The 26803-nt window shown below is 34.5% G+C and overlaps 1 protein-coding gene across 1 annotated transcript in view; it reads right to left on the bottom strand.

Annotated features, from left to right (window-relative positions):
* WASL (WASP like actin nucleation promoting factor) overlaps positions 1 to 26803 on the bottom strand; it is a 64281-nt gene that overhangs the window by 22549 nt on the left and 14929 nt on the right. Inside the window, exons 2-5 of the mRNA XM_045792733.2 lie at positions 8481 to 8615; positions 6230 to 6316; positions 4911 to 5007; positions 1486 to 1509 (exon numbers count right to left, since the gene is read on the bottom strand). Of these exons, the coding sequence (XP_045648689.1) occupies positions 1486 to 1509; positions 4911 to 5007; positions 6230 to 6316; positions 8481 to 8615 (343 nt within the window). The remainder of the gene's footprint in view (positions 1 to 1485; positions 1510 to 4910; positions 5008 to 6229; positions 6317 to 8480; positions 8616 to 26803) is intronic.

Genomic DNA, 26803 nt, shown 5'->3' with positions numbered 1-26803 from the left:
CTGACTCAGCGGCTTCTGCTTCCTTTTGCCTCCGTCACGTATCAGCCGAGTTACTTAAGGCAGGTTATTTACCCTTTCTAGGTCTCAGTTTCTCCTTCAAAATCTTATGGACACAGCATAGTGATTAAGGGGCCAGGCTGTGGAGTTAAGACTGCTTGAGACTGAATCCTGCTCTACCACTTCATAGTTTTGTGACTCTGAGCAAATTACCCACTTGTGCCCGTTTGCTCTCCTATAAAATGGGGATAATAGCAGCCACTTCATAAGACTGCTGGACAGTGCCTGGCTGGTAGTAAATGATCATTAAATAGCAGCTGCTATAATTATTGTTGTCATTGTCTTCATCATGATAACTAGTATTTAGTAAGGACTATGCTAAGTACTTTGATTACTTCATTTAATCTCCACAGCAGTCCTATAAAATAAGTATCAAAATTTCTACTTAAAAGACAAAGTCAAAGTACTTGGCACAAGGTATGCCTTACTGAAGGTAGTTTTTTTTTTTAATTGTAATAAGGTAAATAATCCAAAATTTAATAAAGCAATATTTGGTTCATGTTTTTATATCAGGAAAAGAAATTTAAGGACAAAATCAGAAAGCAATATATCTGTTTAAGAGAAACAAACCCTAACAATCACCGATAGTTGTCATATACTGTTTCCTGGAATAAGCTATCTAAATTCTGAGAGGATGTGAGATGCTTAAAAAAAAAAAAAAAAGCCATATTCTCCATTATAATGAAGGTTCCTGGAGCCAGGGTTCCTTACCTCCACAAGGTCAGGGACCCAATTTAAACGTGATGAAAGCTCTGTATCCTCTCTCCCCAGAGAAAATATATACACTTAAAAATTTAGCACACTATTTCAGGGAGGGCTTATGGAGTCCAGGATGAGAATCTCTGCCCTAAAGATCTGGGACTTTGTCCTTTTTATTTTGGAATTCCTTTTCATTTTGGAATGTATACCTTTCTGGTATGCATGTTTTTTTTTTTTAAATGAATTCTCAATACTTCAAGTGCTCATCATCAAATTAAGGAGGGTAATATACAGCTATATTAGTTCTAAACACACCATTAAAGTCAGTGCTCATTCCCACAGGGGCTAGTTTCATACTACCAGTGTGAAATAGTATTTTGAAATAAGAAAAAAACATAAATCTTAAAGTAAGAAATGAACAAGTATGCTACATAAACTCTACCACCTTTAAGGAAGATATTAAGACAAGATTACACAGTTTCTAAACTTAATTGTCAATATAGAATGAAGATATTAATAACGATCTTCACCCTATGTAGTCCTCCTCCATCCTATAAAAAAGCCAAAGAATAGTACATTTCTAAGACTCATCTTTGTTATCTTAAAATGACACAATAAACTACAGTATTTGATCACAGATATTAAATATTATTAATGATACATGTTTCTAAAAGGATTAAACTATAGTCTAAAATCTTCTAGATCAATAATTTGTATCAAAAAGCTTACCATTTGGGGGGTCTCGTCTTTTCTCTGTTAGAAAATAAATTAAAATAATATTATTAGATATATGCAATACAAAATCAACATAAAAAATTAATTTACCTAAACTGTCTTATTCCTAAATCAATGTATAAGTGGCTAAGAAAGGTTTCTCCGAGGAACTAACATCTGAATAAAATAAGAGAGGGAACAACATATTTAAAGGCCCTAAGGAGGGAACAGCATGAAGGAACATCATGAAGCTTGGACTAGAGTGAGCCAACAGAAGAGTAAAAGAGAAGTCAGAAAGAGACCCTGGACTGGATCATATAGGATCCCACAGCCCAGGGTAAGGAATATAGATTGTATTCTATATATGATAGGAAGCTCTTGTAGGGTTTTCAATAGGGCCAGTGAATAATCTAATCTATGTTTTTAAAAGTTAACTTTGGCTACTATGTGGAAAAGAGATCATAGGGGGCACTGAGTGGCAGCAGGGAGACTAGTGAGGGAGTTATAGTAGTCCAGGTGACAGATGATGGGGGCTTAGATTAGGGGGGCCACAGAGGTGATGAGGAATAGATCCAGGATATGTTTTTGAAGGCAGAGACAAGAGACTCACTAATAGGATTTATGAGAGATCATGGTGAGCCAGAGTGGAGCCTTTTACCAAATTGGGGAAGACGTGGGGAGGAGTAGCAACAGGTCTAACTGGGGTTAGGGAACATGGATCAACTGTTCTGCTCAGACATGTTAAGTCTGAAGGTTATTCTGAGGCCCAGTTGAAATAAACAAGTCTGAAGGTTGGGGGAGAGGTCAACAATGTAGATAAAACTTTGGGAGGCATCAGCATATGGACAGTTTTCAAAGCTATGTAACTCAATGAAAGCATAAGGGTAATGAGAATACTCAGAAATGTCTGATCACTAAGGCAGACCAAAATAATAATAAAAAGCTATAACAGATTAGGAAGTAGTAAAATCAGGAGAACTACCAATCCTTTGCACTCAGACTCTTACATACCAAGTTTGATATCATTTTGGTTTTAAGAAATTCAAAAGTGGTTGAAGAATTTTAAACAAATGTAATTTCCACAGATTTTTAATACAAAACTGCCCAAAATTATAAGAGAAATAATCATAAATAATGATATGCTAAAGTAATTAGTTTGTAAACAGCCATAAACTAAAATTAATAGGATTTATCTGGGGGACAAGTTAAAAAATCTTGGCAATGGGAAATACAAATTTATTACTTCATCTGGTGGTCTGATGAAGTAACTTTCCGAAAGCAAGTCCTATCTATGTCAGTGAATGTCAATCTCCCATTTCCCAGGTGATGTTATCTCTGCAACCAGAGAGGAAATACTTCTTAAATTGATAACACAGAATTGGAAATATAATGAGATAAATATAAAGTTCAGAGCATAAGTTCTAAAAAGTAATTTACAAGTAAGACACTAACCTGGCTTGAGAGCCATTCATATGGAAAAAGGGAGGGTTTGGTTGAACAAAGAAGAATGGGAGCTACTGGTGTGAGGTATTTGCTAGAAACATTTGCAGAACAGTATTTAATCAAATCAAGAGGTACTTTAGAATGAACTAGCAAAGATACTTGTGGAGTACTGTGTTGAAATATGACCACTGTATGTGAAGCTGGATCACTTCTTCAAATCTGGACCATCTAAAGAAGACATAAAAATCTATGATATTCACGGTATACGGGATGATGCATCCATAAACTACATAATGTGAGGAGTAAGAAACTGAAACTAGTTAAACTAAAGAAGTAAAGGCATGAGAACATGACAGATGGCTTCCAATATTAAATGGCTACTGGGAGGAAAAGAAAATAGACTAATTCTTTGTTGCTCCAAAAATCAGACCCTACACATCTAAGTTAAAGACAGGCGAGGCTGGAGTCTGACTTAGCATGAAGCACTACCCAACGATCACTCAGCTGCATCCCTAATGTGATCTTTCTATTTCTGAAACACCATGCTTAAAAGTTTAGGAACTACATAAAACAAAATTCCTGTACCAGCTGAAAAACACCTTTAAGTGACCTTCCTATTTCAAAGTCCATTAGTCTATATTTCAGGAAACATTTTTTACTTGTTTTAATTTGGAAATATCACATATTTTGACTACAAGGAGCCCCAGAGAGCCCTGGCCTAGCACCTGACTATGTCACTGAAGTAGGGCGCTGAACCATAAATCATTCTATACCTTTAAATCCTTTCCTAGCATGGAATCAAGTAGTACATGTTCTTCGTCCCAAAAAGAAGAAACACAAAATAGGTCCCTAATAATTCTATTTACTCATTGTAATTGAGGTATAATAAGAAGGCAATTGTGAGGCAATAACTTAGTTCATTTCGTTTTCATTTTTATCTCACCTGCCTCTTGGAAACCCATTAAAATAACAATAAAGATGTACAAAATGGAATACATGGTTTTACATTCCTGTTTTCTGGATCCAATGTCTTATTTTTTCAAGGCTTAGTCCTTCCTAGTGGTAAAGCACATCCTGGAATACAGTGATCTTCAAAACTGTGGTGACATATACCCCCAGATGTACAGAAAAACTTTCCAAGAAGTATATGGCATGGCTAGTTTTAAGGGGATCTATTTGGTGATCTCAACTCCCATATGTTCTTTCTCCTAAAACTGACCTTAAGATGGTAATTTTAGAGAGGTTCACCTTTCCTAATCACCCTTCTCCCACCTGACAACAGAAAGGCCTAGTACACTGTTGTCAAATACTTCCGTATCAATAAATTTAAAATTCTATACTAGACTGCATCATTCTTTAATTATTTTATATGTATTATAGTCTCATGCATTAAACTTACTTCCTTATGGTTTTATAACAGACAACATTCGGGACAAAATAGAGACAAAACAATGTTTACAGATTTTGTTTGCAACTTTGCTTATTTGCTTCTAGGCTTGCCTAAAAAGTCTTTGTTCACAAAGTATTAAATATTCTAAGAATGTAAGTTAAGAACAATGCCATAAAAATGCAAGTTTAAGAGTCAGTATATACGGAATGTTACAAACAAAAAAGGTTATCAGAAAGAGTTCTTCAGTAAATCTGAAAAAATTAGTTCTTAATAAAAACACTTCTTGTAAGTAAGGATTAGTGTGTGTGTATATACATATATATATATATATATATATATATATATTTTTTTTTTTTTTTTTCTGTAAGGGTCCAGAGAATAAATATTTTAGGCTTTGTGTGCCAAACAGTCTTTGTTGTAACTACCCAACTGTTGTGACAAAAAAGCAGCCATCAGATGTATTATACAGACAAAATGTAAACCGATGAGCATAGCTGTATCTCACTAAAACTTTATTTATAAAAACAGGTGTGGGCCAGATCTGTCCTATAAGCCATAGTCTGCCAGCTTCTGTTTAAAAGAATAAAAAAAAAAAAAAAAAGTTTACCAGATTTCCTTTGTCGCCGGCCCAACAAGTCTGTAACTGCTTTTCGGAATTTTTTTGCTTCTTCTTCATTGGCAAAATTAAGAGCAACTTGACAAGTCTGAAATATTTTTATTAAAAATGGTAAACAACAAAAAATATGAATCTAGCTCTATTTAATGAAAAAGTTGATAACCAACAAAGTACACTTCTGAAGAAGGAAAGCTGAGTTTACTAGCAGACAAGAGCTTAGTTAGCTTAGTTTTAAATTTACCTAAATAACTTAAGAATACTAAAAGCATAGAGAAGGCAAAGTAAAAGACTACTATTAGAAAGGTTGCCTCTCATAGTGGACATTCAAATATTAAATGGGAATACTCCACCTTCAATAACAACAACAAAAACAGCAAACTGAATTTGATCTTTCAATAGAGCACTCTATAAAATAATTTGGATTTTAGAAAAGGCAAACACCGAAAAAGTTTGTCAAATGCAGGTCAGCTCTATCTTTACTAGGTTATGTTTTTATTTTACAGCTTAATTGTAGGTATTATTTAAATCATAACCTTAATTCAGATAAATTATTAAAAATGTGCAAACACACTAACATGGATTGTGGCATTAATACACATTTTTATATATGTAAATATATTTATATTTTATTAAGAAAAACATGAAAAATAACAGCTAGAGAATAAAATACTTTTTGAAAAGATATATCATCTAATCTGACCTTTTTTTCTCATTATAGAAAACTTAGGAAATAAAAGGATGAAAATAAAGAAAATTAACATCACCTATAACCTGGTTACATATGGTGACCCTGTAAGCATATGGTATGGAAATTCTTCTAACATCTTCCTCAAGTATATGCAATAAATTTTTTGAATTCTGTTTTCCCCCTACAAGCATTTATTGTACTTTAGCACTCTTCTAGGCCATGAACTATTCTTTCACAAAATAATTTGAATGGCAATATAACATTCAATATTTAAAAGATACCATGGATTAGTGGGCAATAAAGACTTCATTTTTATACATAAAAAAACTAAATCTCAGAAAGATTAACCTATCTGTCCAAAGACAAAGATGACGAAAAAAACAAATTTCTTTCCTACGTAGCAAATTCTACTTACAGTACTCTTTGGAATCTTTTTTTTTTTTCGGCCCTTTAAAATCTTAGCCATTTCTTCCTATTTAGCTATACTATCTATGAAGAAGCTTTTAAAAGTAAAATAATTCTTTTTACTTTATACAGTGTTTACACGGAAAGCTCATAAATGCTTTCCACAAATATAAAAACAATTACATTAAATGGGGCAATAAAAAAAAATATGACTTACATCTCCAGCAAAGGTATGAAAATATCCTCTAGGACTATTATATACAAAGTTATTGTATAGCTCTTGTTCCCACAATAGTTTCCCATCCTAGAAAAAAGTTAAAATTAAGAGTTACCAAAAAGACAGTCTCTAGGAATAAAATAAAATAAATGACTCATATTCAGGGAATTGTTTATATTAACAATAGCTTTTACATGCACAGAAAACACACGTGTATAAAACATAAATAACATATAATTTAATCAGTAATTTCTTAATAACGAAAGAGTAAATTCTGGATTTTTGTTTCATAAAAACTATGTATCAAATGAGTTTAATTCAGTATGATAAGACACAACCTCATTAGCCTTGTATTCCCAAACACAGTTACTCAGTCAAATACGAAACTAGAACAATTACTAGATCATCAGTGTTAGAAGGACTAGACTACTGTTGTACTGATTATCAATGCATAGTTCCAACAGCAATAGCCTGTGCGCTATCAAATATTACAGGAACATTTCACGCTCTTTTCCTCAATTCTGTAGATTCTGGGAGGGTCAAATTTACCTTCTCGGTACTGTTCGTGAACAATTTTCGAATTCCTAACTTTTACACAGTGGCCCTCTAATTAAATACTGGTAAAAAGGAGTTAGTGTCCATCATGTGCAGAAAGAGACTGATGATTAAAGTGCACCAAGGTTAAGTATGGTTAAGAGAACCATGGATGACTGGACTGTCACATCTATGGCTACAGTAGAAGAAATACAATTAACCTAATACCAAAAGGTGGCTAACTGCAAGTATTCAGCAGTGGTTACCTATAATTAGAAATAAGTGGTTAGAGAAATGTAACTATTGTCCTATTTCAAAAGCAAAGTTCTACCTACACCATGATTTAGAAAAACCGTATACACATATAATGCAATTCCTTTCTTCTCAGTGGAGTTATATGTGCACTTGATTTCTAAACAGTGCTTCTCACCTGTGATGAGAAATATGTCAAAAAAAAAAAAAAAACCAAAAAACAAAACAAAACAAAACAAAACCCAACAAACCTAACTAGTTACTTTCAAACTCTGCATGTGTACCCTATCCTCTAGGATCATTGCCATAGTAAGCCCCTGCTAACAGGAGTATGCCACATCTCTCAGCTGTCTGGCAGTATGGAGAAGTGGATGTTAAGCACAAAGTTACAAAGTACAGTAACTTAAGTTTTATTTAATCTCAGGGAAACACTTTGCAATAGACCCAGATGGTTCTCCCATTTTACAAATAAATAAGCCAAGGCCCAGAGAAGTAAAACAGTTTGACTACAATCTATCTATCCTTAAGTATCATCCAGGAGAGTTCAAAGTCAGGTTTTTTGGGTAATTATTCCATTATACTTATTGCCACATATAAATATTACAAAAGCCTACTGACAGAAAAGGTTTTTTAAAAAATGTACTTATTTGTTGGAGTGAGAGAGCGAGGCAGGCAGAGGGAGAAGCAGGCTCCCCGCTGAGCAAGGAACCTGATATGGGACTTGATCCCATGACCTGAGCCGAAGGCAGATGCTTAACCAACTAAGCCATCCAGGCATCCCCTACAGAAAAGGTTTTAAAAGATAAATGGAGACTTCATCTCTGCACAAAGGTAATTACTTCCATGGTAACTCTAAGAGGGTGAATACCTGAGAATGGGCATCCAATCTAGGACAACATGGGTTTGTGTTTGAATGTGAGAAGTACAAAGCTGTGAAAATCTGAACATACCTATGTTGAGAAACAACATAAGGAAATATAGGTAGCAAATACATTATTATAGATATTGTATCATGCTTTGAACATAGACTGAAGTAACTAACAGTACATACTAAACTAAAATATATTTTATAGTTCCCTGAAAGGACTATATATGCTACTCTGCAATGGACAAAATGGAATAAAAGCGTATCATTAGAAAAAGAGAGACTATAGGAAAAGCCCAAGATGTAAAGATATTAAAAACAAAAACAAAAAAAATCCTTTAATGTGTGGTGGCTGTGGAAAGATAAAATAGTGAACTATTCATGTTCTGGCTTACAACGTATTCCTGTTTGGTTGCAATGCCCATGATTCATTATCTAAAACCAAGCTTCACTCTTCTAACATTAAGTATAATTTAAACAATACATACAGGCTGAACAAAAATTATATAACAATATATACAAATATATATATGAAAATTACAACTGAGGTTAAAAAACCTATTCACCTAAAGTTTAAAGTGGAAGCAAAACAAAACTCACCTTAATATCAAATATTCTTAAAAAATAAGATCTCTGTGGATTGTCCTTAACAAGACAAGCGACACCGCTGCACTTCTTTGACCACATACAGTTACGATCTGCTGCATATAACTGTACCACTGCTGAAGACATAGTCTGGAAAATATAAAATTTATAGCCATTTGGTTCAAAATAACATTCAGATGACCACAGCCCCTGCTGACATCTTCACTGCAAACTCATGAGAGACATCCAACCAGAACCACCCAGCTATGTAGCTCCTGATTTCCTGTCCCACAGAAACAAGGAAATAATAAACATCTATTGTTACTTTCAGCCATTATTTTCTGAAGTAATTTCTTATGCAGTAGTAACACAATAACCGCACTAAAAATAACTATGGAAAGCGAACATTTACTGATGCTCAGAACGCGTCAAAAATCGTGTTAAGCACTTTTAAATACAACTCCATTTAAACTTATTACTATTATAATCTCATTTTATGCTTGTAAAACCCAAGGTTAAAGGGATAAATAATTTGCCCCAAATCACACGGCAAAGCGGCAGAGTTCCAATCCCGGCAATTTGTGACTTCAGATCCTATATTCTTACTCCTTGTAATATATAGTAGTCCCCCTTTATCCATGGGGCATACATGCCAAGACCCTCCAATGGATGCCTGAAACTGCAGATAGTACAAATTCCATATAGGCTATGTTTTTTCTTAAATGTCTAAGATGAAGTTTAATTTATAAATTAGGCACAGCAAGAGATTAAAAACAACGAAAAGTAAAATAGAACTATTATAACTATTGTAATAAAAGTTATGTGAATGTGGGATCTCTCTCAAAATATCTTAGTGTACCATACTCATCCTTGTGACGATGTGAGATGAGAAAATGCCTATGCGAGCAGATGAAGTGAGGTGAATGGCATAGGCATTATGACGTAGCAGTAGGATACTACTGACCTTCTGACAATATGTCAGAAGGAGGATCATCTGCTTCCAAACCGCAGTTGACTGACCATGGATAACGGAAACTGGGGAGAACAAAATCATGGATAAGGGAGGACTACTATACCATTTTCTAATACAGTGAATGTTTAAGTAATGAAGTAGTAGTGTTAGTAAAGGCTGACTGTCCATATAGCCAGTAACTACTTTAGCATGGTACTAAATCAAACTTGAAAGCAAGATTTGAAGGTACTAATTATAGTGCTGGACACTTTGAACATATCATCATCCTGGAAGATAGATTCTAATATCACCTTTTTTATATTTTTTAAAGATTTTATTTGACAGAGAGAGGCAAGCAAGAGGAGCGGCAGGCAGAGGGAGAGGGAGAAGCAGGCACCCCACTCAGTAGGGAGCCCAATGCGGTCTTGATCCCAGGACCCCGGGATTATGACCTGAGCTGAAGGCAGACACTTAACCAACTGAGCCCCTCTAATATCACCTTTTTTAAAGATGGCAAAACTGAGGGAAAAAAGATATTAAGTGACTTGCACAAGGCCATGCTTGAAAGCTATACTTGAGAGCTATGCTGAAGATATGAAGAATTATTTGAGTTACTATTGTACTAATTTTCCCAAGGATATGCCTAATAATTAGTACACTTTTAGATGTGTAAGAGAAGAGCTAATAGTTACACACAAGGAACATAGCACATTAAGTTTTACCATGTTGCCACCTCCCTCATGACCGCATCATGAAATAATGGAAACGTTAGTTTAATTCTAAATAAAAGGTTTTTTTTTATATTATAATCTCAGATGTAACTATTCGATTTTAGTTTCTGAAAGAGTGATACACAGCACTTACAAATCCTCTGAAAATAATAATCATGTTTTCTGGTCTAAATCTAGTAATTCACTCCAAAACCAGAAATCAAGGAAATAATTTAAAATACAACAAAAATTTATTATTTGTTATATAAATATGAAACAAAATATCTATATAAATACATTAGTTATGGTTTTTTAAATAAAAGGAATTTAAAAAACCAGAAGTGACGGATGATTTAAGTAAGAACAGTACATCAGTTCAATGAATACTGGGCATTGTTAAAAAAAACAGACTACATTAAGATTTAGAGATAAAGCTGTTTTAGGTTACTTAACTATGGCTGGGGAATGCCCTCCTTTTATAAGAGGATTCCAAAGAGCTAATATATATATACAGGTCTTTTATAATAATAAAGTAAAAAATGTAAGATCAGTGTACTTTTGGGGACCAAAATTGTATAAAGACTTTCATAAGTAACACTACTTCATGTTATGTTTTTAACTTTTGTAGACCAGACTCATCTTTTTCTTTTCTTTTTTTTTTTTTTTAAAGATTTTATTTATTTATTTGACAGACATAGAGACAGCCAGAGAGAAAGGAACAGAAGTAGGGGGAGTGGGAGAGAAGAAGCAGGCTTCCAGCAGATCAGGGAGCCTGATGCAGGGCTCGATCCCAGGACCCTGGGATCATGCCGAGCCGAAGGCAGATGCTTAATGACTGAGCCACCCAGGCACCCCTCATCTTTGAATTCAGAGTCATGAATAGGACACAAAGCAGCAGGAAAATTTCCAGAAGAGCCGTTAAAAAAAATTATGAAATCGCTTAGAAACATAAAAAATGTATATACTAGAATATTGGGCTTAAAAAAGGACACTGAAGAATGTTCAGTATGACTTTGGCCTGCTCAAAACATACTTTGCTCTTCTGCAATTATAATACATATCATCATCTGCTTGGGTTCCCTGACCTCAAACTCCTAACACTAAAAACTTTAAGAAAAAGGATTTTGCATATATTATCTAAAGGTATTAAAGACCAGGCTGAAGGATTCAAAATCAGATGAATAAATTTATTTTCTAAGTCAAATTCATATAAATTACAGCTCTTTTAGTATGATGCTGTCAAAATGCATTCATTTCTAAAAAGAAAAACAACTAGGAAAGTAGATACCAAGAAAAAAAACCCTCTAAAAAGTCCTTTTAGGGGCATCTGGGTGGCTCAGTCGGTTGGGCGTCCAACTCTTGATTTCAGCTCAGGTCATGATCTCAGGGATCATCAGACAGAGCCCACCGTCTGCTCCCCACTCTGTAGGGAGTCCACTGGTATCCCTCTCCCCCTTCCCCACCTCAGGCAGGAACGCAAGCACACGCTCTCTCTCAAATAAATAAATAAATAAATAAATCTTCAAAAAAAAATCATTTACTTTTTTTTTTTAAACCAAAAAACAAGAAGTAACAGCTTGTGAAGGAAACAATGTATTATCAAATAGAGTGAAATTCCATTATGGAAATTCTCTTGCCAAATGACCAAATATAACGTAAAACACTGAATGTATATGTGAACTTAAAAAAAAACCAAAAAATTAAAATCTACATTTAAACATTTATATAAATTTAAAACAAATTCTTAAAACATCTGCTTAAGAAATAAAGACCCGTGAAACAGTTCAATAACATTCCACATAAAAATGGCTGGCACTATAAACCTTATAAAACAATTTATAAAATTTTAATACTGAAGAAACCACCTAATCATAACCTATTTTCAGTAACTGGATTTTCAAAATTTTGCTACAATCGTATTATCAGTCTAAGAATGCCTCTTTCACTTCCTTTTATCTTAAACTTGCTAAGTCTGAAAAGTATATAAAGCCCTTTCTGATTACTCCAGAAAAATTATAGTGAATGCAAGAATAGCTTATACGCTTAAAGTTTAATATATAAATGCTAGAAATATAAAAAAACAGTGACTGTCCCTTAAGCTCTAGATTGACAGTGGCTTAATTAAGTTTTTAAAAACATTCTTTCCATTCCTTTAAAGTAATTACGGCTAATCAACTCCATTACTTCTTGTCTTTCATAACTGAGAAGGTATTATTAAAAAACAACGTACGGACAAGTGCTTAGGAAAGGAAATCTATTAGCCCAATAATGTTAGGGTTAAAATTTGTTAATTAAAGGGAAAAAGTACTGTATCAACTTCTGTAGAAATAGCACCTGTCCTATCTTACGCATTCCTGGTATTTCAGTACTAAATTACTGCCATAGCATATTCATCATCAGAACTTTGTCAAGGGCGAAAATAAGATAAAGGATGAATTCTGGGATGTGACTCCCTCCCACTGTCCTTCGATAGGGCATTTTTACCTCTCAGGCTTATTACTCTGCACTGTCAGGAATGATTTCCCTGATTCCCTATGTTCAACGACTCTGCTTTTTTTGTATCTCTAGAGTACCTTTTTGAATACCTTGTGTAAATCTTATTACATCACAGATTTAATTCTAAAACAGAATAATTTTCTGTATTGATTTATTACCCATTAAGTAGACTCTAATTCCCTTAAGCAGCTAAACAGTTTCTGTACCATAAGTATAGAAAATATAATTTCTAGACTATACTTTCACTTCACCTACACTTTGGTCCAAGTAAGCATACATTTGCTAAACTAAAAATTACATATTCTGATTTTGGTAATACTATGATAATGCCCTTGATTTTAGGATTCACATCTTGGGGACGTCTGGGTGGCCCAGTTGAGTTGGTTTCAGCTTAGGTCCTGATCTCAGGATTGTGAGACGGAGCATGGCAGAGCCTGGCATCAGGCGCTATGCTCAATGGGGAGTCCACTAAAGTTTCTCTCTCCCCCTCCCTCTGCCCCTCCCCTCTGCTCACTCACATACACTCTTTCTCTCTCACACATAAATAAATAAATTTTTTAAAGGATATGCATCTCAAAGTATTATAAAGGGGGATCATATTGGCAAGTTACTCTCAAGTGATTCTGAAAATAATAATATGTATGTGTATATAAATAGAAGAAACCCTGGTAAACTGTTATAAATGCTTGACAAATCTGCATGAAAGATATGCAAAAATTATTTGTACTATATTTGTAACTTTTCTGTAAGTATGAAATTATTTTGAAATTAAAAAATTTTAAAGCCCAAATGATTCATAAAGTGTAAGACTCTCAGCCTCCTTCCACAGCCATGACAGTCTTGGGAAGGTGGTTCTCTTCTCAGAGCCACTGCTACCTGTCCATATATAAAGCACCACCCACACTGACCCAAAACTAAGAAAACTACCACTTCTTCAAATTCCTTCTATACTGACGCCAACTTTGTTAAAAGAAACTTCATCCGAAGATTTAAATCACAAATATCCGCCATTTCTATAGTTTAAATTCTTTTCACATTATCAGAACAACCACGTTATTTAACAGGTCAGAATAAGAATTTTAGATCAGGAAAATAGATGTTTCTTTTATTGTAGAATCAGCTAATGACAGGGAAAAAACTAGAAGATACTAGGTCTTATAGATTCTTGCTTGACAACCAACTGCCTACAAGTACTAAGGGGACTTAATAGTGAATAACTGTCTACAACTATTATTATTTTAATAATCCAAAAAATACACAATGTTGTTACAGGAAATAATTTTTAAAGATACATACATTCAATTAATATCCAAAATAAATTGAGTGTGGAAAAATATCACATGATTGAATAAATAAGTCTTTTCTGTGGTCACAATGGCCTAGATTAATAGTCAAAACACTCCAGCTTTTATGTGTGTGTGTGTGTGTGTGTGTGTGTGTGTGTGTGTGTGTGTGTGTATACCCAAGGTCCTAAAAACTAATCCAGGAAAAGCCATCCTAGGTTTTCTTACTACATAAAGCTATTTTAAATACTCTGATGATATATTCATGTGAAATGTCCCATTAGTATCATGAATATAAAATTTTAATATAAAGCATAAAAGAAATTACAAAAGTAAAGAAAAATAATTTTGCTATACGTCAATTAAAAATTAAAAATTATTTAAACAAGGAATCTGGTTGAATTCTCATAATTACTTTATGCAGTGATCTCAAGGAGCCGTTTTTGAAATAATTAAAGTATAAAAACACCTCAGTTACATGGCCACCTAAAAATCCCAATACAGAAACCAGCAATTTAAAAAACAGAAGCAAGAGTCCTGACTGGTGAGTATCAGTGAAAATTATCCAGGAAAAGAAAACACAAATAACTTACTCTGGAAAAGAGAGATTTTATCACCTGGTAATTCCCACAATGTGAACCAGAAAAAGAAAGAAAAAACAATAGAAAAAGGTAGAGATTAAAAAATACATCAAAGACAGAAGACTCCACAAGAAACAGTAATTTTTTAAAAAGTGAAGTTGGAGGACTAGAAGAGGAAGAAGACTAAAGCGGTAACAGAATCTCAATAATGAAAAAAAGTGGAGCCACGTGAGAACAGCTGCTGTCCTACGGATCAAGCAGAAACAGTCTTTTAGGCCTTAGCAGCTGTCTAAGAAAACAACCATGTTAGGCATACTCATTTACCAAGTGTTTACTGAGTACCTACTGCGTACATGGAACTGTGATAGAGGTGGGTGGGAATGAAAGTGAGGTCGAGTAAAAAATTTATTACACAGGCATGGTCCTCATGAAATGTGTTCTAATGGGCACACAGACATTAGTAACTATTACAAATGCTATAAGCTAAAATTCAGTATGCAGGAAAAATGTAAAACCTACCCAGCATGGGAAGCCTTCCCCAAAAGTGACAATTTACCTGAAGGATGAAATGAATGAGTCAGGTGAGCAAAGGGGTAAAGGGAAGAGGAGAGGAAACAGCATTCTATGCAGACATATCAACAAACACCTTACCATGGGAAAGTGCTAAGGGAGTTTGGGGAGCTGAGAAAGAGCACAGTGGCATGGAATGAAGTTACAGACTTCTTATTAAAGTAACATCAAAAAATAGCTCACCTCTGTGGTTTAGAGAGAGAAACAGCCACGTGTAGTTTAGAAACCTTGTCTGGAGATGTGGTACAGTGGTTTATCGTTCTATAATGGCTTTTGATGCCTCTTAGTATCCCAGTTCTGGTACACTCTCCTCCCCCACTGACCCTGGGTTTGTCCGTATCACTTACTTTGACTAACAGAACCTCTGCAAATGTGAAGCTTGAAAAATACTTGTACAATGTGGCTTGCCCTCTGCTGCCCTAAAATCTTGGGGTGAAAAGTATGTGGAGAGCAAGGCCCCCATCATATTACTTGACTTTGCTAAGCCCAGTTCCCATTAGACCTGCCAGCTGAATGCCATTGCATGAGTGAGTAGAGGTGACAAAGTAGCCACCCCACCAAGCCACAGAATCATTAAAAAAAAAAAAAAAAAAAATCAATACTGCTTTAAGTCACAACATTTTTAGGTGGTTTGTTTGCAGCAATACGTAGGAGATTATTTTTTAATATAATAATCACCTATAATAGATGGTGCAAGCTCCTTCCTCCCATTCATTTGTATTATGTGTTTAAAATTACCAGTAAAGTCACCAAAATTTTTTATATACAAACCATAAAAGTTCTAGATCTCACTCTATCAATGCATTTTCTTTTCTAGAATCATTTTTAAAATATATTTTATATCCAAAAGCCTTACTAAAAAATATGTACTGAACAAGAGACTAGGCTCGCTCACTAAACCACTCGTAGCCACACATCAATCTCATATGTTGCCTGTGATTTAAATTCATACATCAAAAAATTATAAATTATGTGGCAAAGACCTTTACCATTACTACAATCAAAATTATAGATGCTAAAACCACAAATGGCAAGGTTTACTGTACTCTTAATTTTCTACTTGAAGGATAACCATATATAGATAAAGGTGAGAGTGATACTGATCTCATTACAGACTGGGTTATGTTTGCGAATAGATGAGGACACTGTGTTAAAAGGGCAGCAAACAGGTGTTGGCTTGCTCTCCTCTGCCTCACCCATCCCTGCAGGGTAAGTGGACCTGCTTAAAGGAGTTTTTCTTCCTTTCTTTTCTGTCTCCTCTTCCCTTTGTCTGCTTCTCTCTCACAAGGTCAGTAAAACCTATGGTAAAACCTAAAGTGTGGGTTTCAATTTTCAGGGAATGAAGATGGAGGTGGGAAGTAGGTTCCCTAGGATTACCACCTCAGCTGATCAAAGGTTAACATTTACCAGCTGAGACCCAAGCCCTGGTAACAATATATGTGTGAGTGTATAAAATATATTATAAAATTATAAAATATATAAAGCATATTGTTTCATAAAACATATAATATATATTACATATTTATAAAATGGTATGAATATTTTATGTGTATAAAACATAAGTATATTATAGATTTTTATTATAAAATATACACATTTATTTATTATAAAAAATACAGATTTTATTCTGCTACCACTTTTTTTTTTTTTTTTTTTTTTTTAAAGATTTTATTTACTTATTCAACAGAGATAGAGACAGCCAGCGAGAGAGGGAACACAAGCAGGGGGAGTGGGAGAGGAAGAAGCAGGCTCATAGCGGAGGAGCCTGATGTGGGGCTCGATCCCATAACGCTGGGATCACGCCCTGAGCCGAAGGCAGACGCCCAACCGCTGTGCCACCCAGGCGCCCCCTGCTACCACTTTTGTGTGCAAATAACAGTTTGGGAAGAGAAGATGGAAAGGTAGGTACTTTGATCACTAATGGGATTTCAGTATTCCTGAACCCAATACCATTTCACCATAAATTTATCCAGAGTATAATCCAATTCCCTCATTTTACAGAAGAGGTCAATTTACTTGCCAAAGGTCATCTTGGTCAGCTCTGGACAAATTTCACAATCAGATGCTCATTTTATATTTACCATACACTACTCATTGATTCATCTCAGTTCCTAATTTGTTATATTTTTGCCCTATCCTATTTAAATGATTCTCAAAGAACTATATATCCTTAATATAATTTTATTCCTCTACTGATCCCATTTGGTTTACCTTATTTTGGGGGAGTAGAGGGGGAGGTTAGTGGTGGTAGAAAACAGAGGATTGCTATTGCATGAGAAGAAAGGATCTTTATGAAAAGAAAACTTCAAACAGATGTAAGTTATATATATATATCTTATGTACATATGTATATGTCCCAGGGACATAGGTAGATTTACCATGAAGTCAATCAGTTTAAGTGTCAGGGTCCTTTACTTGGAAGAGCCCCTTACAAGGTTTGGCTTGTTCTCCTTTGGGGAGCACATGAGGTAGCAGCAACCCCAGCCTCATGCTAAGGACTCCTCTCTAGCTATCCTTGAAGGTGATCCTGGTACTTCCATCAAGAATATACTATCTCAACATCTGCCCAGCCCCAGCAAATAACCTGTCCCCTCTTGGACCACAAAATGCATCCAGACCCAATCTTTAACCCCAAGGAAAAGGTCTGAATGAGTACTGTCTAGCTGCCTGCTGGGGTGGTATACTAAGCCCAAACTTCACGAATATTTCTGGGGATGGTGGAGTGGGCCAGCCAACTAAGATCAAAGTGCTGGAGTTTTCCCCAGGCAAGAAGCACCCTCTAAAAAAACTGAAGGAAATTAGATGTATTATTACCATTAACTGGTTTCAGGAAATTTTTTTCAGCTTCACAACTATCAACATTTTGATCAAACATACTAGAGCAGGAGTCTTTTTCTGTAAAGTGCCAAGAGTTAGTATTTAGGCTTTGTGGGCTATTAGGTCTCTTTTACCTCTGCCGCTGTGTGTGTGCAAAAGCAGCCATAGATAATTTAGAGATGCATATGTTCCAATAAAACTTCATTTACAAACACAAGCAGGCTGGATTTAGTATGCAGGCTATAGTTTGCAAGCTATATGTAAGAGGAAAGGTTCTCTCTAGGAAAAAATACAAGATTGTTGTCATGTAAAGAGGTGTTCAATGATTATGTAGCCAAAGTAGATAGGAAAAAAGTATCTAGAAGGTGTATCAGTCAGTTATTAATAACAGAAATAAGTTATAATAAGCAATAAGCTATTGTTCTGGATTTTGTGATGCTTATGGTATCTTTTTTTGTTGTGATCTTTTCTCATACTAAATAACCATTCATTTTTATATTTAATTTTGGATTCTTTTTTTGAAGAGAGTCCCTCCAAACTGTCTATGTTTCAGGCCACAAAACCTAGATCAGCCTTACTTGGGTTAAGAAAATGATGCATCAATGGCAGCAACAGGACTCTGTATCTGAAAAAAAATGAATTATCTAAGTCAATATATTCCTTTTGCCTAACTAAATTTAATGTAGTAACTTTTTAACATACAATGACCTTACCCACATAAGAAAACTGTGGCCAAGCAACTTCAAAAAACCACTCAAAAAACGTGTGAAAGGCCAATGGGTATGTGTGTGTGGATGTGGATGGGTTGCAAGTCTTTTATAGTCGATCTTCTACCCAAAGTAAAAATCCTTCACATAACATTCTATTAAGATGATTAAATAACGTGTGCTTGAATCTTGCTGTAATGGAGAGTTCACAACTTGAGGGGAAAAAACTCTTACTGTTGAGCAACTCAGAAAATTAATACTGAATCTAAACCGGTTTTCCTGGCAATTCCCAATCATAGGTATTTAATTTTTAATCATTCATTTAACTAACTGTTGAATACTTGTTATGTGATAGGCACAGGGCTAATTACTGTAGCTATGATGCTACAAAACTGGAGATGTAAACTGTTCCCCACTAACTGCAGCATACTTATATCTGTGTAATGGTAATAACATTTTCACTTCCATGATGTGTCCCCAACAACCCAACTTCTCAGGTCATCTCTTTTTCAGCAAGAATTTGTTTTGATTATTCTTCATCTGACCTGATCTATGGATTCCTTATCAGTCTGGTAAAATGAAATAGATAATATTTACATGTGTTCTAAACAGTGCAGAACATTAGCAAAATGATGGAGGAAATAATTTGCTCCCCATCGCAAAAAGAAATGCATGCGCAGCTTCATTCTCCTCTATCACAGGGTATACAGAAGACACATGGGACCGTCTCCCTCTAAACCGTTATCTGCTTTCACCTCCTGATCTTCGATTTCAAGTCTGTGCTCTCAAAAATAAAACACCCTCTCTCACCCTCCTTTTACCCGGCTAATTCTGCTTACCTTTCAAACTTCAGTTCAGATGTCATCGATCATATCCCTTCCCTGACTTCCTCAAAAAGTGTTACAACTTAACCGACTGTTAACATCCCATTATTTATGAGAATAAGCAACATTAGCTTGCCTAACAAGACACTTTAGTTAGCTTCAGTCATCAAAACTCAGAAGGAGGAAGCAGTTTTTCTTTTCACTGGGTCTTACCAAGAAGATTCTCTTCAAAAGTCAGTGGACTGGTTAGGAATTAGGTCCTCTCAAACTACACCAATGGTCAGGTTAAACATTTTTTAGTGGACAGGAAATGCTAAATATTATAATAAAATGAAATATAGAATTAAAAAGTCTGTAAGAAGCAAACATGGTGAGAAACTTAAAAGTTCATTAAAAAAACCACAGGGAACATAGTCAATAATACTGTAATAATGTTGTATGGTGACAGATGGCAACTACACTTTTGGTGGTGAGCGTATGCTGTACACCTAAAACTAATATAAGATTGTATGTCAACTATATTTCAACATAAATAAATAAATAACTACTTGGAATAGGAAAAATTATGATCTCTGATGTGGACAGTACAAGAGTTTTCCCATTAGTACACATAGGTACTACTACTACTAATTCTCTGAAAGGAAGCCCAGTTGATCTGCCATAAATCCTTTGCAAGAGAGCCCACATACTCAGAAAATATAGGGAAGCATTACTCAAATGATCTTGCTTATGCAAAACAGTAACAGATCTACAAAATACTGAGATAAAAGTATCTAATAATTAGCAGGGATGTGAAATATTACATAAACAAAGATAATATAACATACAGAGTGAAAGAAAAGCTATAACTGACTGGCAATAACCCTAAAAAAAGTTAAGTCTTAACCACAGACAAAATGAATAAATTCATGATGCAGCATGATATGACAATTTGCATCTTATAATAATGATATATTTCCTTTGGAGCAAGGAAACATAGCATAGTAAAATATATGGTACCCAAATTGTTCACATAGATGACCTAGTTTATCATACAGAAGTTAAAATAGGTTTAGTAATGTGTTTGGTCTATTTTACTAAACCACACTAAAAGAGTAACACATTTTAGAAAGCCTTCCATCAAAATCACTGGAATACTTCAAATCTTATATTTGTTAATTCAGATCTTCAGAACCTTAATATTATCCAAAATCATTCAGGCAACTGGAATTTTCTAAGTCACCAAGAAAAATAACCACTCAACTCATTAAATTCAACTATACAATGAGATACTATAGAGCTGCTTAAAAAAAAAGAGAATGAAGAGGCCCTAAGTAATGATAAAAATTCTCAAGATACACTGTTATGTGAGAAAAAAGCAAACTGTAAAATGAAAGGTATAGTATGTTAACATTTGTGCACAACACCAGCAGCAAGAATCAGTCTTTGCCTCAGTATGCATAAAACTGGAAAGGGACACAGTTGCTGTTTTGTGTATGTACAGGTGTTATGTCAGGGAAGAAAGGACTAGGCAAATGCAAGATAGGATGGAGAAGAAACTTCTCACTTTCATACATTTTGATTTTAAACCAGGTGACTCTTAGCTTTTCAAAAAACTAAATATTGATTTGAAAATACACAGAAGAAAGAAAAAGACCTATTCAAGTCATATCATGGTATAAGTCTGGAGGAAAAAAGATCTTTGTGAACTGTAACTCAGGAAGAATTTCTAGTAGCTTTTAAAAAGCCTTCCCCTTAAAAATTAAAAGTGAAGACTGCTGAAAATAACATACTATACTAACATAACATACTATAGTATCTGAAGGCATAAAGTAATAAAAAAGCAAACTTTGGCTACTATAAAGAGATAGCCTATGACTGTAATGAAGGCCAAAGTCTATGATTTCTTTCACAAACCTTCCCTCTGAGTCTTCTGAACTCTTAAACATGATTAATCAATACAAGCAAGTTTAAATAAAATTCATTTGGCTTTCTCTTCCCTATTTGTTATTCTATATGCAGCAACCCATAATTATCCAAGCTTTTATAGTCACAAGGATATGTGTACATATTCTATATACATACATACATGTATGTACACATAATAGATATATATGCACATTTCTTTTGTACACATTATATATTATATACATACACACATTTAATTTGCTTCACTTTCGTATGTACCATCAAGATGGGGAAAAGACATGCAAAGAGAAGGTTAATCTGAGAGTAAACCGAAGACAGTTTAAATTCAACATACAACCTAAGGACTTTAAATTCAACATTTGAGACTCTCTCATACATTATGTATAAGACTTAGAAAAGAAAAAAAAGGAAAGGCAAAAACCTTCCTAAAGTTGTTTTTAAGAATTATACTTTATGGTAACTAGACTTATTATGGTGATCCCTTTGCAATGTATATAAATATTAAATCACTATGCTGTACCCTGAAACTAATATATTTCAATTATTCTTCAATTAAAAAATTTATATTTTATGAACAATTTCAGACTTAAAATCATAATGCAAAACATTAATAATAATCTAGTCAATAATTTGAAAAATCATTTATTTAATAAACTAGGTTTTACATACTTCCTCAGAAAGCTCAATATTGTTAGTTTCAAAAGGCACTTTTTACTCAAAATGCATGAACTAATATTTCTAACTCCAGTTACCATTACTGAAACTGAATGAACATTCCTAACTAGATGTTTAAGTGCAACTACCACAAAGGAGTAGGAAGCAGACTATATTAAAAGAAAAGGAAGATCATGTTATGTTTTTTTTTTTTTAAACATCTTTACTATTAATAAACCACAAACTTGGGGGGCAGGGGAAAATGTTAGGATTTTATATAATAAAATTCTACTCTCTAATATTACACGAAGTGCTGCTATAAAGGCAAAACAACAAGCTAATGATTTTCTCTCTAAATGGAATGGGTGGCCTGGATCCCATGTAAATATTTAATAACTTGAATGTTTTATTTTTTTTAATGCTTAAATTATTTGGGAACTAATTAACTTTGAGCCAAAGAAATGTTACACAATGTTATTGTCCTCTCCAGGTGAGTGCCTTATCTGGGTGGCTAGGCAGGAGGTGGAAGGATGCTATTTGGTTTTAGATACCTTTCTGCTCTTTGGAGCTACACTAATAAAGAGGTCAATAGCCACAAGTAGCTATTTAAAGTTGAAAATTCAGGTCCTTGGTCATACTAGCCACATTTCAAATGCTCAAAAGCCAAGGGTAACCACTTATTAAATGGACAGAATGTCCATTAAAAGTTTCATTGGACAGTACTGCTCTGGAAAATCTTAGGGAAGAGGTTTTATATAAATACTTTCTTAGACTAAGACATGGAATTTATAAGGTCAAGGGTAGAACAGAGTTGGTATCATTAAACAAGGAACATTCATAATAAAAAGAATTAATAAAATCTTATTCATGAAAATGTCTGGCTAACTTGGAGACAAAGTTTGAATAGGGTATTAAATTCAATTTAACAGATATTTATTATATGCTGAGAATAGAAAGACAATTAAGGGCTGGTCTCTGTCTTTGATGAGTTAATAACCTAGTTAGGGAAATATGTTTTAAAAAATAACAAAGTATGCTACCAAATAAAAACGTACCACATGAAATGTACCCAAATGAAAGCAGAAAAAACCTGCTCTGGGAAGGCTGAGAAGCAAACCCTGAATTCTCACTGGGGACAAGGTGAGGGCAGAGAATCAGAGACATCTAGGGAAGAATAATGTGAGGACTAAAGCACACACTCTGGGATAGATCACACCATTTACTTGCTAAGTGATTTTAGGTGATTATGCACTTCACTTCCCTATCCATTTCCTGATCTGCAAAATGGGGATAATATTACTAACTTCATTTTGTGTTATAAGGTAAATTAGTTAATACATGTGAGATGCTCAGAACAATTTCTTCATCATAGGGTGATTAAAATTAAATAAAATAATAACACAGAAAGTACTTAGAAAATTGGAGGTCATTCATTGTATGTACTTACTGAATGTTAATTATTATGACACTGCTATTATCAGATTATCAGTTGCTACATTTCTAATCAGATCATTTCAAAGCTCTACTACTAGCTTACAGAAACTAGTAATCAGAGGACTAACATTTCCTGTTTTCAGCAAGTTGGTCAGTTAAAATAAGGAGAACCAGAAAGAACCCTAAGCTTGCAAAAAGATGAAAGACACCCTTACACCTTTATGGCCTGCAAATCTAGGATCAGAATTTAACTACAAAAGCACCTCAGTTACAGTAAATATTTTTTTAAGATTTTATTTATTTATTTGAGAGAGAGAGCAAGAGAGCCCAGAGCTGGGGGAGGAGCAGAGGGAGAGGGACAAACAGACTCCACCCTGAGCGCAGAGCCCAACACAGGGTCCGAACCCAGGACCCTGAAATCACGACCTGAGCCAAAATCAAGAGTCTGACACCCAACCGACTGAGCCACCCAGGCATCCCCAGTTCAAGGATGGCACCTAAAGAAGGTTTAGGTCAGTGACACACTAAATAAATAATCGTGTACTACATCTCAACAAAAATTTCACTAACTTTTACACACATGGTAAAACTACCTTAAGCAGGGACTGCCTGTCCCTCACCCCTAATACTTCGGATGTTAGAAACCCACTGCCTCTCTCCAGGGACAAGCACCTGTGCTGAAGCTCAAGACAGATTCTCCCCCAAAAATTGAGAATTTCAAACTGAATCACAGGACTAAGGGTTGAGGGAGGAGATGACTGGAATTGAGAGAAGTTCCACCAACTCCTGCTATTGTTCCACCAGCCTCTTGATGTTCCTGAAATTTGTTCAATTCTGTTCCCGATTCCAAGGGATCCTCTGATAGTCAATAAATTCCTTTTCCTTAAGCTAGCCAGAACTAGTTTCTGTTATTTGTACCAAAGAACCTTAACTAACAATAAACTTATTAAAATAAAATTTTATATTCAGTACATTCTCATACCTCTGAGTTCTTAATGGAAATCGAGAAAGGACACTTTTTCTACTATATGTATATGCACAACTGTATACATGGGGATCTGAAATTTATACCTTCCTTTGGCCTGAAGTATTTTAATAGCCTAAGAGGACACTCTGCCTTTATTTTATTTTCCATATATTCTAGTCAATTATCTCTTTTTTTAATGCTTTTCTTTCTTTTTTTTTTTAAGATTTTATTTATTTGCAAGAGAGAGAGAGAGGGGGAGAGCAAGCATGCACACAGAGGCAGAAAGAGATTCCCCGCTGAGCAGGGAGCTGGATGAGGGGCTTGATCCCAGGACCCTGAGATCATGACCTGAGCCGAAGGCAGAGGCTTAACTGACTGAACAACCCAGGCATCCCATCAATTACTTTTTAATGTATAGATTCATGCTCAAAAAACATAATATGTTCCTATTTGACAAGAATAAGGTCCAACTGTTTGGCAAGGATTCAAGCACTTTCTTAACCTGAGGCAATTAACAACTTTACCTTCATCCCCTACTATTAACCCAGTATATATCAGACAACAGCCAAATAATCTGCAGATGCCCATACATACCATACTTTTCATCTTAACTTACGATGTTTGTTTACTCTGCTGTAACATTATGCTTGATACTTTTCAAATTCCATATACCTAGTTCAAATATCACTCTTGATGTAGTTTTTCCCCTATTTCCTCAAACACTTCTCCCTCCGCATATTCCCATAGTGTTTCATTTACACCTCCAATGAAGCACATATCATTGAATGACTTGTGACAGGTCCCTACACAGGGTCTGCTTCACCAATACACCATTCATCCTCTGAAAACAATTATGTACACCTGACCCCACACAGTATTTTATATGCATTTTGCACTCATTCATTAGCTCAACTCAATTGAAAGGTGTGTCTTTCTTAAAATCATATTAATTATTGCTACATTACCAAAATTATTTTAAATACTTTTTCAGAAAGGTAAAAATTGCTTATCTGTAGTATTTACATTATTTTTACAAAAATGACAACAGTTCTCTTCTTGGCATCTCAATTAGTCATAAACATCAATACGAAATGGTGAAAACCGCAAGTTAATGCATGCCCATTTCTAATATTTTAAAGCCACAAACCACAGGAACCTGCTTCCATTTTAACCTCCATTCATAGAAGAGAGAGGCAAGTCTTACGCTTCATCACTGAATTGACTTGGAACCTTTTTCATAATGCCAATATAACAATGATTTGATTATTTTAGCTTTATCAAAATCTTAGTACGTATGAATAGGTATGGTGGACCAACACTTTTCTTTTTTCAAGATTGTTTTGGCTATTCTAGGTGCCCTGAATTTCCATCTAAATTTTTAAAAAAGTGTTTCAACTTTTTCCTTCTGGGATTTTGACTGGGATTGTGTTAAATCTATATGATCTATACGATTTTTTTTCTATTTTGTTAATGAGGTAAAGTATTTGATGACCCCACTAGGTCATGATGATTCTTTTTTATGAATTACAATTATCAAATGAGTAACTGTATGGGAAAAAAAAAAAAAAGAACCGCTAAAGAAAAAAAAATCAAATGATCATCTCATTTGACCCTTTCTGCACTCCATATACAATTAGAGATGAAAAAATTAGAAATGAAACCTGAACATAAAAAGTTAGAACCACAAAACTTCTAGAAAAAGCACTTAACTATCATTGTAACCTTGGCATAGATAAAGACTTCTTAGAACACAAAAAGCATTTTCTGGAAAAGAAACAAAGGTGAATTAGACCTCATCAAAACTAAAAAAATCCAATCTGTCAACAGAAATCACTTAGAAAATAATTAGGCAAATCACAGACTGGGAGAAAATATTTGAGGTACATAAATGGCCTTGTGTCCAGAATATATAAAGCACTCCACAAGTCATTAATAAAGAACTCACTAAATATGTGAGTAACAGTTGAAAAGCTACATAAAAAACAAAGATACATAAATGGACAATAAGTACATGAAAGGTTGTTCAACATCATTAACTGTAAGGGAAATGCAAATAAAAACCATTCTGAAACACTATTTCACACCTACTAGAATGGTCAAAATCAAGACACCATACCAAATGTTGGAGAAGACATGGAACAACTAGAAGTCCCATACACTGTTGGTCAAAGTGTAAAATGGCACTAGCCACTTAGAGAACTATCTGAAAGTTTGTTATAAAAGATAAATATACATCTTCCTACGACAATGTAATTATTCCCCTAGATATTTACCCCAAAGAAATAAAAACATGTGTGACATAAAAAACTTATACAAGAACATTCAACAGAAGCCTTACTTATAACTGTCCCAAACGGAAACAACTTAAACATCCATCAATAGGAGAATGCATAAATAAACTGTGATATATTCCTCAATGCAACACCACTGAGCAA

The sequence above is a fragment of the Ursus americanus genome, chromosome 3 (assembly GCF_024610735.1).
Source record: "Ursus americanus isolate L20-20 chromosome 3, mUrsAme1.1.p, whole genome shotgun sequence".
In the NCBI taxonomy this organism is placed as follows: domain Eukaryota; kingdom Metazoa; phylum Chordata; class Mammalia; order Carnivora; family Ursidae; genus Ursus; species Ursus americanus.
Note: the sequence above shows the minus strand (reverse complement) of the source record. Positions and strands in the feature narration are given on the sequence as shown.